At 41.2% G+C, this 13,503-nt stretch overlaps 2 protein-coding genes across 11 annotated transcripts in view; one reads left to right on the top strand and one right to left on the bottom strand.

The window, feature by feature from the left end:
- The window catches only part of PDE1C (phosphodiesterase 1C), a 411,928-nt gene extending 401,035 nt beyond the window's left edge, over positions 1-10,893 (top strand). The window contains exon 20 of the transcript XR_011139751.1: positions 10,819-10,893. The gene's annotated coding sequence lies outside the window, so the exon portion shown is untranslated. The remainder of the gene's footprint in view (positions 1-10,818) is intronic.
- ITPRID1 (ITPR interacting domain containing 1) overlaps positions 10,865-13,503 on the bottom strand; it is a 90,695-nt gene continuing 88,056 nt past the window's right edge. For 7 of the 10 annotated variants that reach the window (XM_009679707.2, XM_009679708.2, XM_068935832.1 and 4 more), the window contains one exon: positions 10,865-12,774. In XM_009679707.2, the coding sequence (XP_009678002.2) occupies positions 12,385-12,774 (390 nt within the window). In that variant the 3' untranslated portion in view covers positions 10,865-12,384. The remainder of the gene's footprint in view (positions 12,775-13,503) is intronic. The other 3 variants (XM_009679709.2, XM_068935836.1, XR_011139750.1) reach the window with 2 other exon arrangements.

The raw sequence follows: 13,503 nt of genomic DNA, 5'->3' as shown, positions 1-13,503 counted from the left end.
CTAGCTTAATGGGGCCAAGGTGGCAAAAAGTTAATTTCCCAAAGCAACATAAAAATTGGAAACTCTCCCAAAAATGTGACTTCAATGGAATTCGGACCTCAGGGGATGAAACTCTGTTGTCTCAGAGAGGTAAATTCTGTACCTTACTAGAAGTCTGTTTCTAATGAGACAGCCATTAGAATAAGGAGCATTGCCACAATACACAGAAAATGCGCTCAGTTTAATCAACTAATGCAGTAAGTTTCAGCTGTGTGCATAGAGTTTTGGCGTCATCAGGATGAACTGGGAAACCTTTCTTCCTCCTAAGGCAATCACGCACATATTCAATGCCAGTGCTATTATTTTGGTCCACAAGGCATTGTATACTTTGTGGGAAAATGTCTTTTTTAAAGTAATATTCATAGTGAAAAGTGACTACTTAGTTATGTGAAGAGAACAGTGCCAGAGTAAATGTCATAGAAAAGAGCCTTTGTGGAGCTGATATTCAATGGTCAGTACATATTTCAGTTACATAACAAAGGTTGCTTCATTTCAAGCACTCTCCAACCATTAAGTATCTCTTTGCCAGTAGTTTAATTAAATGCCCATTCTTTGGCAGGTTTCCTGCTTATCAGTGATGAAACCTCAGAACAATAACTGCTAATATCAGGAAATTTTGCAGAGACAAAAGCAAGCTGCTTCTCTTTTATAATAGTCCAGTGAGACCACAGAAAGCTTGCTTTCTGTTCAGCAGAGCCAGGAAATTATCAACATAAAACACAATAGAAAGGGTATTCAGTTCTTCCAGCAAGTAGGTTTTGAAAACAGGTTGAATTGAATTGAACCCTCTTCCAATTACATGAACTCTGATCCATTCATGAGGATTTTGTGTGAGAGCAGCAGCGGGGTGCCCACCTTCTGTGGCCACTTTCATGATTACTCCTACAAGTGCCGTGGAAGTGGCAGGAGGACCTTGTAAAAGTAGCATTGCAGCTCCCAGCTGAAAATCCTTCACTGATAAGTAAATCCACTTTTCTAGCGGCACCGATGAGTAATTTCAGTTTTCTAGGGGCCAGACCTATGAATGTACTTACAACCCAGAGCAAAAGTTGTAGCTGAGCACCTGTAAAGCTAGGAGAGAGGATTCTCCTCTCCCAGCTGCTCCCTCCGCTGCCCTTCTGAGCCCCCCACCTATAGCAGCGAGGAAGGGAGAGGCATGAGGCAGGAGGGAAAGGCAGGCATGGTCCAGTCCTTGTGCCAATTAATTTTTAACTTTTTCTGTCAAGTGAGACAGCTCCAGCAATCCAGACAGCTTGCATGACAGGCCCTGGGACATGTGGTGCTCCTGTCCCTAGGAGATGCCCTGGCTCAGTTTGGGGATCAGTAGTGGTGAAAATAGAGAGGGAGGCTGACTCTGTTTCACTCACCTTTCCCAGGGCCCAAGCGACTTCTCTCCTTTCCACATGCACCTTTTCTTTCCTGTTTTTTTAGATCTCAGAGACAGGCTTTGTGACAGCAAACACGAAGCAGATAGGGCTGGTCATCAGGTCCCGAAGGGCAGGACCTGCTCCCCCTTCTCAGCCAGCACAGGCTTTGCTCCTTTGAATACGGTGGTATTTGTGAAAACCATTCTTTAACCATCATGGGGAGATCTGGAAAATCAACACAATGTGGCAAAATATCTTTTGATTTTACAGTGCTGAGCTTAATTCCTCCTCTGTGAATCTAGGCCCGATACTACCCTTGGACTTGTAAGCAGCCCTGCACAAGACAGATTGGAAAGCAACTTCTTGCTCTAACTAAGCTATTTTGACTCCTGTTAGTAGTAATAGTAAAAAGTGATCAAACTTGTTTTAGTTCTAAAAGTCAAGAGCCTATCTGTGCCTCTGCAGACAGCAAACCTACTGACTGAGAAAGTGGACACAAACAGGGACTCTCTAAGAGCAGAAATTAATACTGAAGCCTCTTGAGAATTTTGCAGATCTGTTTCTCTCCTTCCTAAGTCCTTCGTATTCCTATAAACTCAGAATTCACCACAGTCTCGCCTCGTGATATAGCACTGAAAAAGGTACCTGCCATCCCTCATTTTATGTAAAAGGATTCAATTTTAGTCAGAAGCAGAATGGAGGATTATTTTTTGCTAATTAGTTCTGAAAATGATTGACTTTAGACAAGTCAGTCTCTCTTCTGGGACTCCGCAGTCGGTGTGAGAGTGATGCTAAATCATCCTGAAACCTTCTTGGTCCTCTACAGGATTCACAGGGGCCCAGTTTTAAAAAGTTCAGCCTTCTGATTTGGTTAAGAAAAGTCTACTGTGTGCATTCATGACAACATGGCTGGCCTAGTTATGGATACCTCTTATTTACGCCTCGGCAGGGTATAAATAACAATGCCATGATTGAAAACATGAGGGCTGTGTGTTATTTTCTTCATGTCATAAAATTGGGAAGAGGGAATATTTTTGTGTGGTTATTGATTTCCAGCTGCTTAATTAGTGTTTATAATATCTCTCCTTGAAAATAGCCATGTGCATTTCATTCCCTATTTGCTTGTTTAATTTAATTTAATGAATTGCTACACACCTGTTTCCACTTACTTAAAACAAGCATTATCTCCAGCATAACAAATATGAAGCAACATTAAAGTAATTAATCTTTATCCTTGCAATATTTCTCTTGGAGTGGTATAATTGAGAACCCAAGCTATAAAATAATCAAATATCAAGTTTATACCTTAAAACATCAACAGACACATGAACCTTTCTTTAAGCAGGAGGATTTGAATACAGGTGCAGAGAAAAGAGAAGTAAGACGGCTTCTAGAACATTTGACAGGATGCTTTACTACTGAATGATGGGAAGAGGCAACTTCAGAGGACATTCAGCAGATATTTCAAAAGCCATACCAAAGAGTGATGAATAAATTCCTCTCTAATTTTATCATTCTATCATTATTCCCAAGCCCAGGTACCACTGTATGCTACTTACTTTCCTAATAAGATATAGGAAGACATATTCAGCTAAGTTTCTAAAACTCTTACTTTTAAAGAAAATCTTGAACTGTGGTCAAAACCAATGAAGCAATTAAAAAAAAAACAACTTTTTTTTCTCCCTCATTTAATGATTTCTGAGCTCTTGTTGTTGCCAAGTATGATGTCCAGAAGTCAGGCAGAGCCAAGGTGCTGGCTTTGATCAGTGTCTTCTGCTGGGCTGTGCTCTAGCGCTGCTCTCCCTGTAACACTCCCAGAGGGATGTCTGACTTGTCCCAGTTCATCTTTAAAAAACAGCCCCTAGACTCTCCTTTTGCCTCTGGAGAACATAAGCACTAGTAACCATAAAGAAGCAACATTAACCAGAATGTCACTTGCTCTTTTCCTTGCTATTAGCTGATACACAAAGTGAGCAGTGTGGAATTAGTGTCTGAGAAGCCTTGTGCTTTCACATAGCTGCTGAATCCCTCCAGCTGTCTTAGACTTTTGGGGTTGCTACCTGTCTCCTCCTGAGACCCTCATCCTCCTTTCCTGCAGAATCCAAAGAGGTAACTTTAATCCTGCAAAGGGCATTAGTGACTGGAACAACAATTTTATGCAGTTTGCATGTCTCCCCTGCTGGATCTTCACTCCCGACTGTGGACACAGAAAGCAACAATTTCATGCAATAGGAGAAACTCCCAGAGGAACGGAGGATTTTTTTTTTTTTTCAAATATTTTCAAATTTACCTTCTTTATTTCTTTTTTCAATGTCTGGAAGTCCCCCAGCAAGTCTGACATAAGTCCCTAACTCAGCTGGTTTCTGCAAACAGAACGTTGCCAGATGACGGCTCACGCTTCGCTGATGATGTTCTGTCATCTTTCAGTGCTAACTATGGATCAGTGTCTGTCTCTACAGCCTTTTTAATAGGTACTTTATTATTCTGACACGTTTCCTTCCCTCTTGTTAATCTAGGGATTAACAGTGACATGTCTAAATTCATGCTTAACTGTGTTAACATTATCCCTCTTGTACTGAATTTGCTGTGATCTCACACTGTTAGCTGCTTAGCAAAAGACCAACACATCCTCTTGCTTAAATATTCCCTCAGAGGCTCTCTGAAGTTCTCCTTGTAGGCTCTAAAGCTTTACCTGGCATGTTAGATTCAATACAGAGCACAAAAAGTGTGAATCTGAGATGATATGATATAAAATCAATGAAGCTCCCATAGCAGAAGTAAAGAATAAAAGTAAAGAAGGAGTAAAACTATAAATCACAGGGAAAACAGTAACAGAAAAGTGTGTGCACAGTCATGAAGTGGATTGGAAAAATGACTTATCCACCTCAAGGTCCTAGCCAGGATCTGTGAACTTACTCTGACCAGATGCTTTGCTGATGTCGGTTGCTGGATTTTCTCCACCATAGAGAGGTGTCTCCTTGTCTATAGCTGCATCAGATGGACAAGCAGTGTCTATGACTTTCCTTGCAGACCCATTTTTGGGAAAAAGAGGACCCCTTTTTCGTTCTGGCACATAAACACTGCCCCTAGCACAGGAACTCAGACTTCCAGCTTTTGCTGTTTGCAGCCACTCTTACTTCTGACTCTTCATTTCTCTTGCTGCTTTTCTCCTCAGTCCTCACTGCTCTTTTCTCACTATCCTTCTCTCTCTTCCTCCTGTCTTCATTCTAGTCCCCTATCTTTTGTCAGCTGTGCCCATTGACTCCATGTCTCCCTCTTCTTCCATGGAGTTTATCCTTGACTTCGATAAGGAGAAGAGACTGTAGGTTCCTCATACACCGCTAATGATGCTAGTGAAATAGTTACAATCAAGTAAAGGCTTGGATTTGGCAAGGATTAAACATTGAGGAAAAGGCTCAGAATAGAGAAAGGAGCTTGAGGCAGAATATTATTTTACAAGCTATGATGATTCTGCTCAGAATCTGTAAGAATTCTTATCTGTCTTCTCCTAAGGAATTTCTGATCAAATAAGGTACAGCTACAGGCTCAGCTCTTTGCTATGAGGTTGAAGAATGGCAGCAGAAATGAGTAGCTGTAATAAAGCTGACTTTGTAAATTGGACCAGAGGATTCCTGGTTCCAGATTCTTGGAATCTCTTACAACTTCAGAAAGAAATGAACTCAGTTAAAACATTAGAACCTTGCTGCTGGGATCCAGCTAGATTTGGGTGGAAAAAGATTAAAGGGATGCAGGAACTGCCTAAAGAGAAGAGACCAAAAGGGCTGGGTCTTTTCAGGTTGGAGAGGTTGAGTTCCTCACGGTTTACAGAATCAGAAAAGGATAAGGTGAATGCAGAGCTCTTATGCACCAAATCCTGCAGTTCTAGAATCAGGGGTCGTTCATCAGAAATAGGAGATCAGTTTGAAACCAACAAAAGAAAATACTTGTGTATAGAAAGCAGTGATTTTCTGGCATTTGTGAATTGCTGGTGTTTGTTTCCCCAGTACATAGTGGAAGCACACAGCTGGAGGGTACAGAAAGGATTAGAGATATGAATGAACAAAAAGGCAGGATGGTTCCTCTCTGAGTGGGATGCTGGATCAGATGACCTTAAGAGGTCTCTTCTGGCCTGTGTTTCTACGATTCTATGACATTAGCAGATACTAATGGGGACAGGCACAAATGTGTACTATAACAACCCATGTCCAAAAGTTATGACTGCTACAGACATATGAAGAGAACAGACTGCAAATAATTGGCCAGGGTCTCCCTAGAAACATTTCCTAGTTCCTCTGTCAAAGCTGGAGTCCTGTCTCAAATCGTCTGGCCATGTAGCACATTTCTTATATTCTTAACCAATGGTTGCTACAGCAAGGGCCCAGCCAGCTGTGTAGAGACTACTTTTCTGTGCTGTGTCTTAATCTGACTATGATCTTTACCCTCTTTGCTTCTGTGTGGTCCTCAAGTTCTCATAAGTGTCCCTGGGAAGAGCACCAAGCAAATTTATTTCTTCAGGTTTCTGGCAGAGGGCTAAGGCAGCTTAATTATTTCACCAAAAGAACCCTACATGTTGGATCCAAGCCTTTTGGCCACCATTAAATAGGTGAGTTTCACAGACTAACTTCTGCTTCATCCCTGCTTTCTCTGTTTCACTTCTCTCATTTTCATTATACCTGGTCTGCTGGTGCTCTGCTGCTACTGGTGGTCCCCACCTACAACTTATCCCCAATGTTCCTCACAAGCCTCCTCGCTCACCTTTTGTCCAGCAGCTGTCAGCACGGCTGCCACCTGCAGTGACAGCGATCACTGCTGTGCACATCTCCAAGGGCAGAACATGATGGGCTGGGTGAAGGCTGCTGACATCACAGAGTGTTGCATCATTGCCCATAATGAGCTGCTCCTAGTTTCCCTGGATGACTCACTCCAGCCTTGGTCATGAACACACACACACACACACACACACACACCCCTCTTGCATGGGTTAGTTCAGATGGAAATGCAAGCCCAAAGAAGGCAAGGCTTGCTGGGAATGGGAACGTGAGCATCTCTTACATTTGCCTGGCCTGGACTGGTTTGGGATGACTCAAGTGCCCTTGCTTCCATTTCTCTTTGTTAAATGGGACAAGTACACCAACAGACACAGCTACCCTGATTCCAATGTGTTCTGCTTTGATTAGAGAAATGTTAGATTTGGAACAGCTCTCCTGATGCCATGAGTAATTACTATTCCTTGTAGATCAAAAATCAAGGACGCTGGAGCCCCTATGCAGGACATTAGACTTGCAGAAATGTCACTGATACAGCAGATCCCAGTTTTCAAGTAATTAGATTTTTTTCTTTTTGAAGTTACTATAACTATGCCCTTCTCCCTGTAATGTGTCTCCTGGTCAGGAGCGCAGAAAGACTCTGGAAATTCCAGGCAACCTTCAAAAAACGAAATCACCAGCAAGATAATACTTAACTGCTGACCTGTCTTTCACACCTTGCTTCACAGTAAAGCTGGAATAGCTGAACTAGAGCTGGTTGTTAGAGAATGAAAGCTCTATTTATTGAGAAAGGTGTATATTACTGTCCCTGTTTCACCAGCTGGGAGCTGATGAAATTTCCCCAAAATGTGTACAGTGAAATGGGATGGGGTATGGGAATCTTGGGGTGGGGGCAGCAGTCTTCTTCACCACCCCTCTGGAGTACAGGCCCCTCATCCTGCCCCTTTTTGGGATCCCTGGCAGCCTATGCCCCTAGGCAGCTGCTTGTTTGCCTAAGGTGCTCTACTAATACTTACTATAGCCATTCCTGGAGGCAGCTGGCTAAGTAGAGAGCACAAAAAGTGATGTGTGTTTTTTTGGGGGGGGGGGGGTATTTTCTCTGTCTGTGTGTTTGCAGAACCCTTCTGCAGGTGACAGGGTCAGAAATCCCCAGCTATGTAAACCTGTGGCAGGCAAGGGACACACATGGCAACATCTTCCGGTTGGTCCCTGGGGAGCCCTCAGGCTCCTCCACCATAAAAGGTACAAAATACCCTCTTTAGCTCCTAGACCTTCAATCTCTTGGGCTTCTTGCTTCTTCATTTCTTCTGTGCCTGTCATTAGCAATAAGCACTAATGTACTAACAGGCTTCTTTTGTATTTTAATGGGAAAAATATCATTTCAGGAAAATGCTGTCAGGTTCTGCATTATTTGTTACAATAATAAATGTTTCCCATATTCAGGTTGAATAGCCACAATGGGACACACCTGTGTCTCTCTTCCCAGCTTTGATCTGTGCTAATTGAGTGAGTGATGCCCCCACTGAAAGACAATGGAAAAGAAAGAAATGAAGATGGATGAATTCTAATGCAGCTCTCCAGTGACATGCGGATAGTGTTGTTTCACGTTTTCTTTAATTCCTGGAAGTCAAATGTTCTAATTCTGAGTCTTCCCATTTGACAGGAAAATTGCATTTTTGTTCATGCTTCAGCCTCTTTTACCTATATCCACTTCTATGGGGAAGATCAAAGCTGAAGCAGAGGGAGTTAAAACAGTGAATAGCCTTATAAACTGATACTGCAGCTGTTTCTTAAGTAGCAATGGATCTTAATGAGAGGCTGCTCATACAATTATTATCACAGTAGCAAGTAAAGGTCCCAACTGATATTGGGCCCCTATTGTGCCAGGCACTGTATGAACACATTATGAGAGAATAACTCCTCTGCAAGGAATATGAAATATCATTAGATAAGAAAGAAAGAAACTGTGCCATGAATAAGGGTCCCCATGGAGTTAAGGAAAAAAAAAATGCCTTGGCCACATGGAAAGCACATGATAGAGCCAGGAATAAAACCCAGGGTTGCCGCCACACAGGCGAACTGACTGTTCTAGAGAAGAAAGTCATTCCTGTCTAGGAGCTCATGGTCAGCTTATTCTCACTGCTTGAGGCCAAGATTTGTGACTTTTTTCCAAACATAAATTCCAATCCTGCACGGGCAAAGTCTTGGGGCTGACTGACAGCACATCAATGCCATGCTCCAGGATGCCTTCTTCTAAGCTAATGTCAAATGTGCTTTGGACTTGAAGTTGGAAGGGGCTGAAATCCCAAGGTACTACTTTTCTTGGAGTCTGTTGGCAGCATTGACAATTAGGCGATTGATGCATTAACATGCCAGAGAGGCTCTGATGTTTATTCATGTGCTGCTCTTGAGGGTTTATTGAATTGATGCCTGGTAAAGAAACTAATGGGAGCCCTTGGCAGGGTACCTTAGATGGATTTCCTTATTATCTCTCTGGATTTTATACTCTCTAGCAAAATCAATATTAAAGCTGCCGCACAATGCAGCCTCTTTTAGCTTCAGGGTTTAAAGATTTATTGGGCATCAGGGAAAGACAATGAAGGCAAAAGACAATGACAAAAGAGGTAAAATCCTAGTAACTACAGAACTACGGTGAACAAAAACAATTTCTAGCTAAAATACTGCAATTTCTCCACCAACTTTTTTTTTTGTAATGAGTCATGCAATGTCACAAGGTCAGTTTTCCTCAGATTTCAAATTTGCAAACTGCCTACTGCTGAGCAATGCAGCTACCCAAGATATGGCTGCTGCCTTGTGAGCCCGCAAGCTAATTTGTATGGTTCTAGCTAAAGTGGAGCAATGATGATACAGGATACTCAGTCAATCAATCAGATACATTTTTTTTTCATTAATTCTGTGGAGTTATCACTAAGATTCTCAGCATATTTGCTTATGACTGCCCTAAAGAGAAATAAATGTTAGAGTTTAAAAGGATGGTAACGCTGCAAGTGGAAGGAAAAGTGGGTATACAGCCAAATTCTTAAGCTTACCAGTGCTATCCCAAACTTCCTTGGTCACAAAATTGGCACTTGTTCTCTTTTCTCTCCTGTCTTCAATAGCAGTATTATTGGCTCAGTCCAGCTATTCTTGTGACATACTTAAAGGAACTGTGAAGTGATATAATCACTTGTGCTCTAGGAATAGTCAAAAGAGTTTTTGCTTTGTCATTGCTTAGCACATTTTTTTTGCTACAAGATTCCAGCTTAACTGCTAAAACAATATGTGCTGCTTTAAAAGTATCTTATCTAGCCATAAATGCAAACCAGTTCAAAATAACAATATACTTATGGAAGTCTAAGCGCTGCATATGGAGAAACCATATCTTCTGCATAATTTGCATGAGATTATTTTATAATTAAAGTGAAGTGAGGAATTGGACTGCACAAACCAATCACCTAAAGACTATTTAAACAGGAAAGTCTTCTTAGTAGGAGTGAAATTCACTCCTGGCTAAGAATACAAACAGTAGAATTCCAATGGTGCCACTGGTCTCACGTGGTCTTTTTAATCAAGAGTAACTGCCATCTGCCAATACAGTCATCTGTATACATGGACATATACAGGCACACAGTGGTTTGTAACATCACGTACATACAGAGCTTTTATCTAGCCTGCTGCAGTGACTGTTAAATATATATATATATATTTTTTTTCAATGGGAGGAATCACAACCTTTGTGCAGATGAGGTAAGGAGCTGTCTTAAAAGTTCTTTCTTCCAGGTCTTCAGCACTGGCATCATTCTATATCCCTCACCATCGTCTTTATCTGTCCTCCTCTATAAACTGAAGTAGGACATCTGCAAGTGCACCTTCAGTCACTCTGTAGTGATGCTTTTATTTGCTCATAAGCCAGTGGAGAGAGAAAATACTAAGCCAAATTTATTGTTGGTTCTACCCAAAAGTTACATAGGGGATGTTTTAGTCCTGTTTCTATTCTGCCTAGAGATAGCGTTAGGATTAATCCCAGCAGCTTCAAGGGAGTCAGCCGCAAATCTTGACGTATAAACTCTTAAACACTTAATAGTGTCGAAGTGGTGTACAAATCCCATGAGGACTCTCGAGGAAGGGGTAAATTTCACCCAGTAAAATTCATGGCCCAGTAGGGTGTTGAGGATCATGTCGGTTCCTGTTTTTCCCTTTTCCTCCCACTCATTTTATTACCCTGAACATCTGTAGAAACATTGAGGTGCAGGGAGCCTCAGGGCTGCTCTGTGTGTTTGACTCTATTTTCTCCTTGCCGTGTGCAAATGCTACTTCTATTTGCACCTTCACACAGCTGTGACTTGCAGCAACAAAGCCTAAATGACACCTAAGATCCCTCCAGAGCATTAAACAAACAAGCCAGTAGGACATCTCGCAATCTGGAAGGTGCTAACTTAAAAACAGTGGTACACAGTGCACTGCTTTGAAAATGGACTAGTTGAATTTCTTTGCTGTAATCCAAATCAGAGAAGTATTTTCTTGGCTCTTTTTCTGCATGAATCCAGGCTTCGCGCACTCCCGAGAAAACTGAGCCAGGATTCACGTTCAAGGTTTATAACGTAGAAAATTTTGCACTTATAGTTTCATTTTCTTTTTTTCATTAGATTCACATGAAGAAAATGGGAGAATGAAGAGGACAACAAGACTATCCACAGTCATAGTTTACTGTTTAACTAAACGTGGTGTGTGTTTTAACATTTCATACACTGTCAGTGAGCTTCTGATTTGGTACTCACAGTAGATACAGGCATCATAAAATTAGTCAGAGGCAGATTAGGTGTCAGTAGTCAGCTAAAAGCTGAAGTATCTAGAACTATACAAGACAGTTTGGGCTTGACAATTAACATCGGTTGAAGATCTGTGTTAAAATAAGTGGCTGTAAGGTTAATACCTTCTAGAGATATTTCCTAGGCTGAGTGCAAGTTCATAAGTTTCTTCACAAAAATAAGCCCCCTCCCCTTTTCTTTTAAATGACTTTGTGTAGAATCATTGTGATGGCCAAGAGGAATTTTGTAATCTCGCGTTAGCAAAATACATAGTCCTTCTCTTTGGAACATCTTTTAAAAATGCCTGCTTTTCCAGACAGTCATCTCACTGCAAATGATATTGTTGTGATCAGAACATTATCGAATGCAATGTTTTGTTCATTTGTTTCTGTAATATACCGGGTATTGCAGGAAAAAGCCACAGCTACTAAAAACAAAATCCATCAGTCTGTCTTCCATCAGTCTCTCCCTTCTGCTGAGTCATTACCTAAAGAATTTCAGAATGATTTCTTCAACTGCAAAAGAAAGAGGAAAAAAGTATAATTTATTTTTTCTGTTGAGAGAATGACCAAGATTAGTCTTGGAAAAAAAAAAGTGTGCAGAAGATCACAAAACAAGAACTGAAAGATTTTAATTCCTTGTTCCTAACTAGAAATTGTTCTCATTCTTTGAAACGTGCACTAAGGAACCTGATTCTGCTTGGTAGTATCAATGCTAATACCAACATAAATCAGGAAAATGGAATGAGAGTACATTAAAGAGCGTTTCCTCCAGTGGTGTTTTCCTGAAGTTCATGCAGAATTTAACCCTAACTGTTCACTTAAGAGAATGATCAGTCATTTAAAGGGTGGGCCACAGTCTTAGATGGAAGAGACCATTAAAATATGGTCTTTCAGACAAATTTTATATACAGAACAGAAGGCTTTTTTTTTTTAATGGTTACATTTTTGGATCAGATCAATCAGAAAAGCTGACTTTAAATTTCTTCAGAAAAACAACAAACCTTCCATTTCATTGCCTTTACTGCCCTTGTAGAATCAGCTAATTGGCTTTGCAAATTGAAGCCATAAATTACTAATATCACATTGTGAGAGAAGGTGAATACACCAATTACTCGAATAGTTGTGTTCAAAGTTCAAGCAAGCCATGCAGATACCATCCATGTATTTATATGCCTTTCTCCCTGGAGCACCATTGCCACCAACTTGCTGAGATATATCAAAGCAGGTCCAGTCGCAATCTCTGCCTGCTTTTTCTATGCAGATTGAAAGCTCCCTGGTACACAGTTTCTATCCCTTAGGATGAACATTGTTCATTGCCTAGCAGGAAAGGCTCCTGATCTTGGCTGTAGCAGTGAGATACATAATAGTATAATTGCATTGCAGGTCAGTGATCTCTTCCACTTCAAACCTTGGGAGTGAGAATAAAACAGCCTCTTACATTGTGTATAAAGGCCTTAAAGTCCATTTTTTGCTGGGGAGGCCCTTTTATTTCCTTTTTACTGGTGGAGAGCTCCTGTGGGTCAGACTCAGCTGAATTGGGCTCAAGTGTTGTCCTAGTAGGAAACTGCATTAGGGGTGTTCCTGGCTGTAAAGCAGGGAAAGAGTCTGTTGCTGTTGTGGCTCTGCTAGGAGCTCTTTGGAGTAACATTGCTGAGCGCCCACTTCTAGGATGCAGAGTGTCAGCAGCATCTGGAAACGCTTGTTTATTCTGGGCATTTCTTCCTTCCTTCCAATCAGAGAGTCCGAGCTCTGAAAACAGATGGGATTGTTCTACTAGTAATTGGTCCAGCTGCTGCAGAGAAAATAGAAGGAAAAGCATATTGCAGTAATAAAAATATAATAAAAGGAATCAAGCAGGATACACAAGAGTATATGAAGCATGCCTGCTTATTATTCTTGGTCCAAAGAAGACATGCAATATTTGGCAAATGAGATGCTACCATAAAAAGGAGGAGAAAAGCTTAAAGAACATTTTGTTCCAACAGATTGGTATAACTGCCTACAGAGAAATCTGCAAATGGACTTCTGTCAGCGGTCGTTGCAGTCTTCACCCTCATTCACTAGTGTATGACCAGCACTTTGAATCATGCAGATACTGTGATGTGAAATGGATTCTTCCTGGAGGAGATTCCCATTGAACAATGGAGGCGATACTGTGGTATAGCCAAGCTCCTTGAGGACTCTTGCACTTTGCTGCTCTTTCTCTGCTGCTCTAAGTCAAGCTTCTCAGGGGAAAATCTCTTGTTGATCATTTTCTTACCTTTCTTTAACAAGTGGAGAGCTGGTGCAGAAAAGAGCCACACCAGTAACCACTTACCAATAATAATGTGGGCCAACTGCCTGCCATTTTATTCTGGAAGCCAAGTGACCTTTTTAGAGCAACGGAGTTTACGGTTACTTTTGAAAATATTGTCACTTTTCCTCAGTGGGTAAGCCCAAGCAACATAGCAAAGGAGAAAGAGGGTCACAGATATAAACTGTAAATCTGTTGACAGGAAACTGCCTTTTTTTGACATTAAAA

The sequence above is a fragment of the Struthio camelus genome, chromosome 2 (assembly GCF_040807025.1).
Source record: "Struthio camelus isolate bStrCam1 chromosome 2, bStrCam1.hap1, whole genome shotgun sequence".
NCBI lineage: Eukaryota > Metazoa > Chordata > Aves > Struthioniformes > Struthionidae > Struthio > Struthio camelus.
This window is presented reverse-complemented; position numbering and strand designations above follow the sequence as displayed.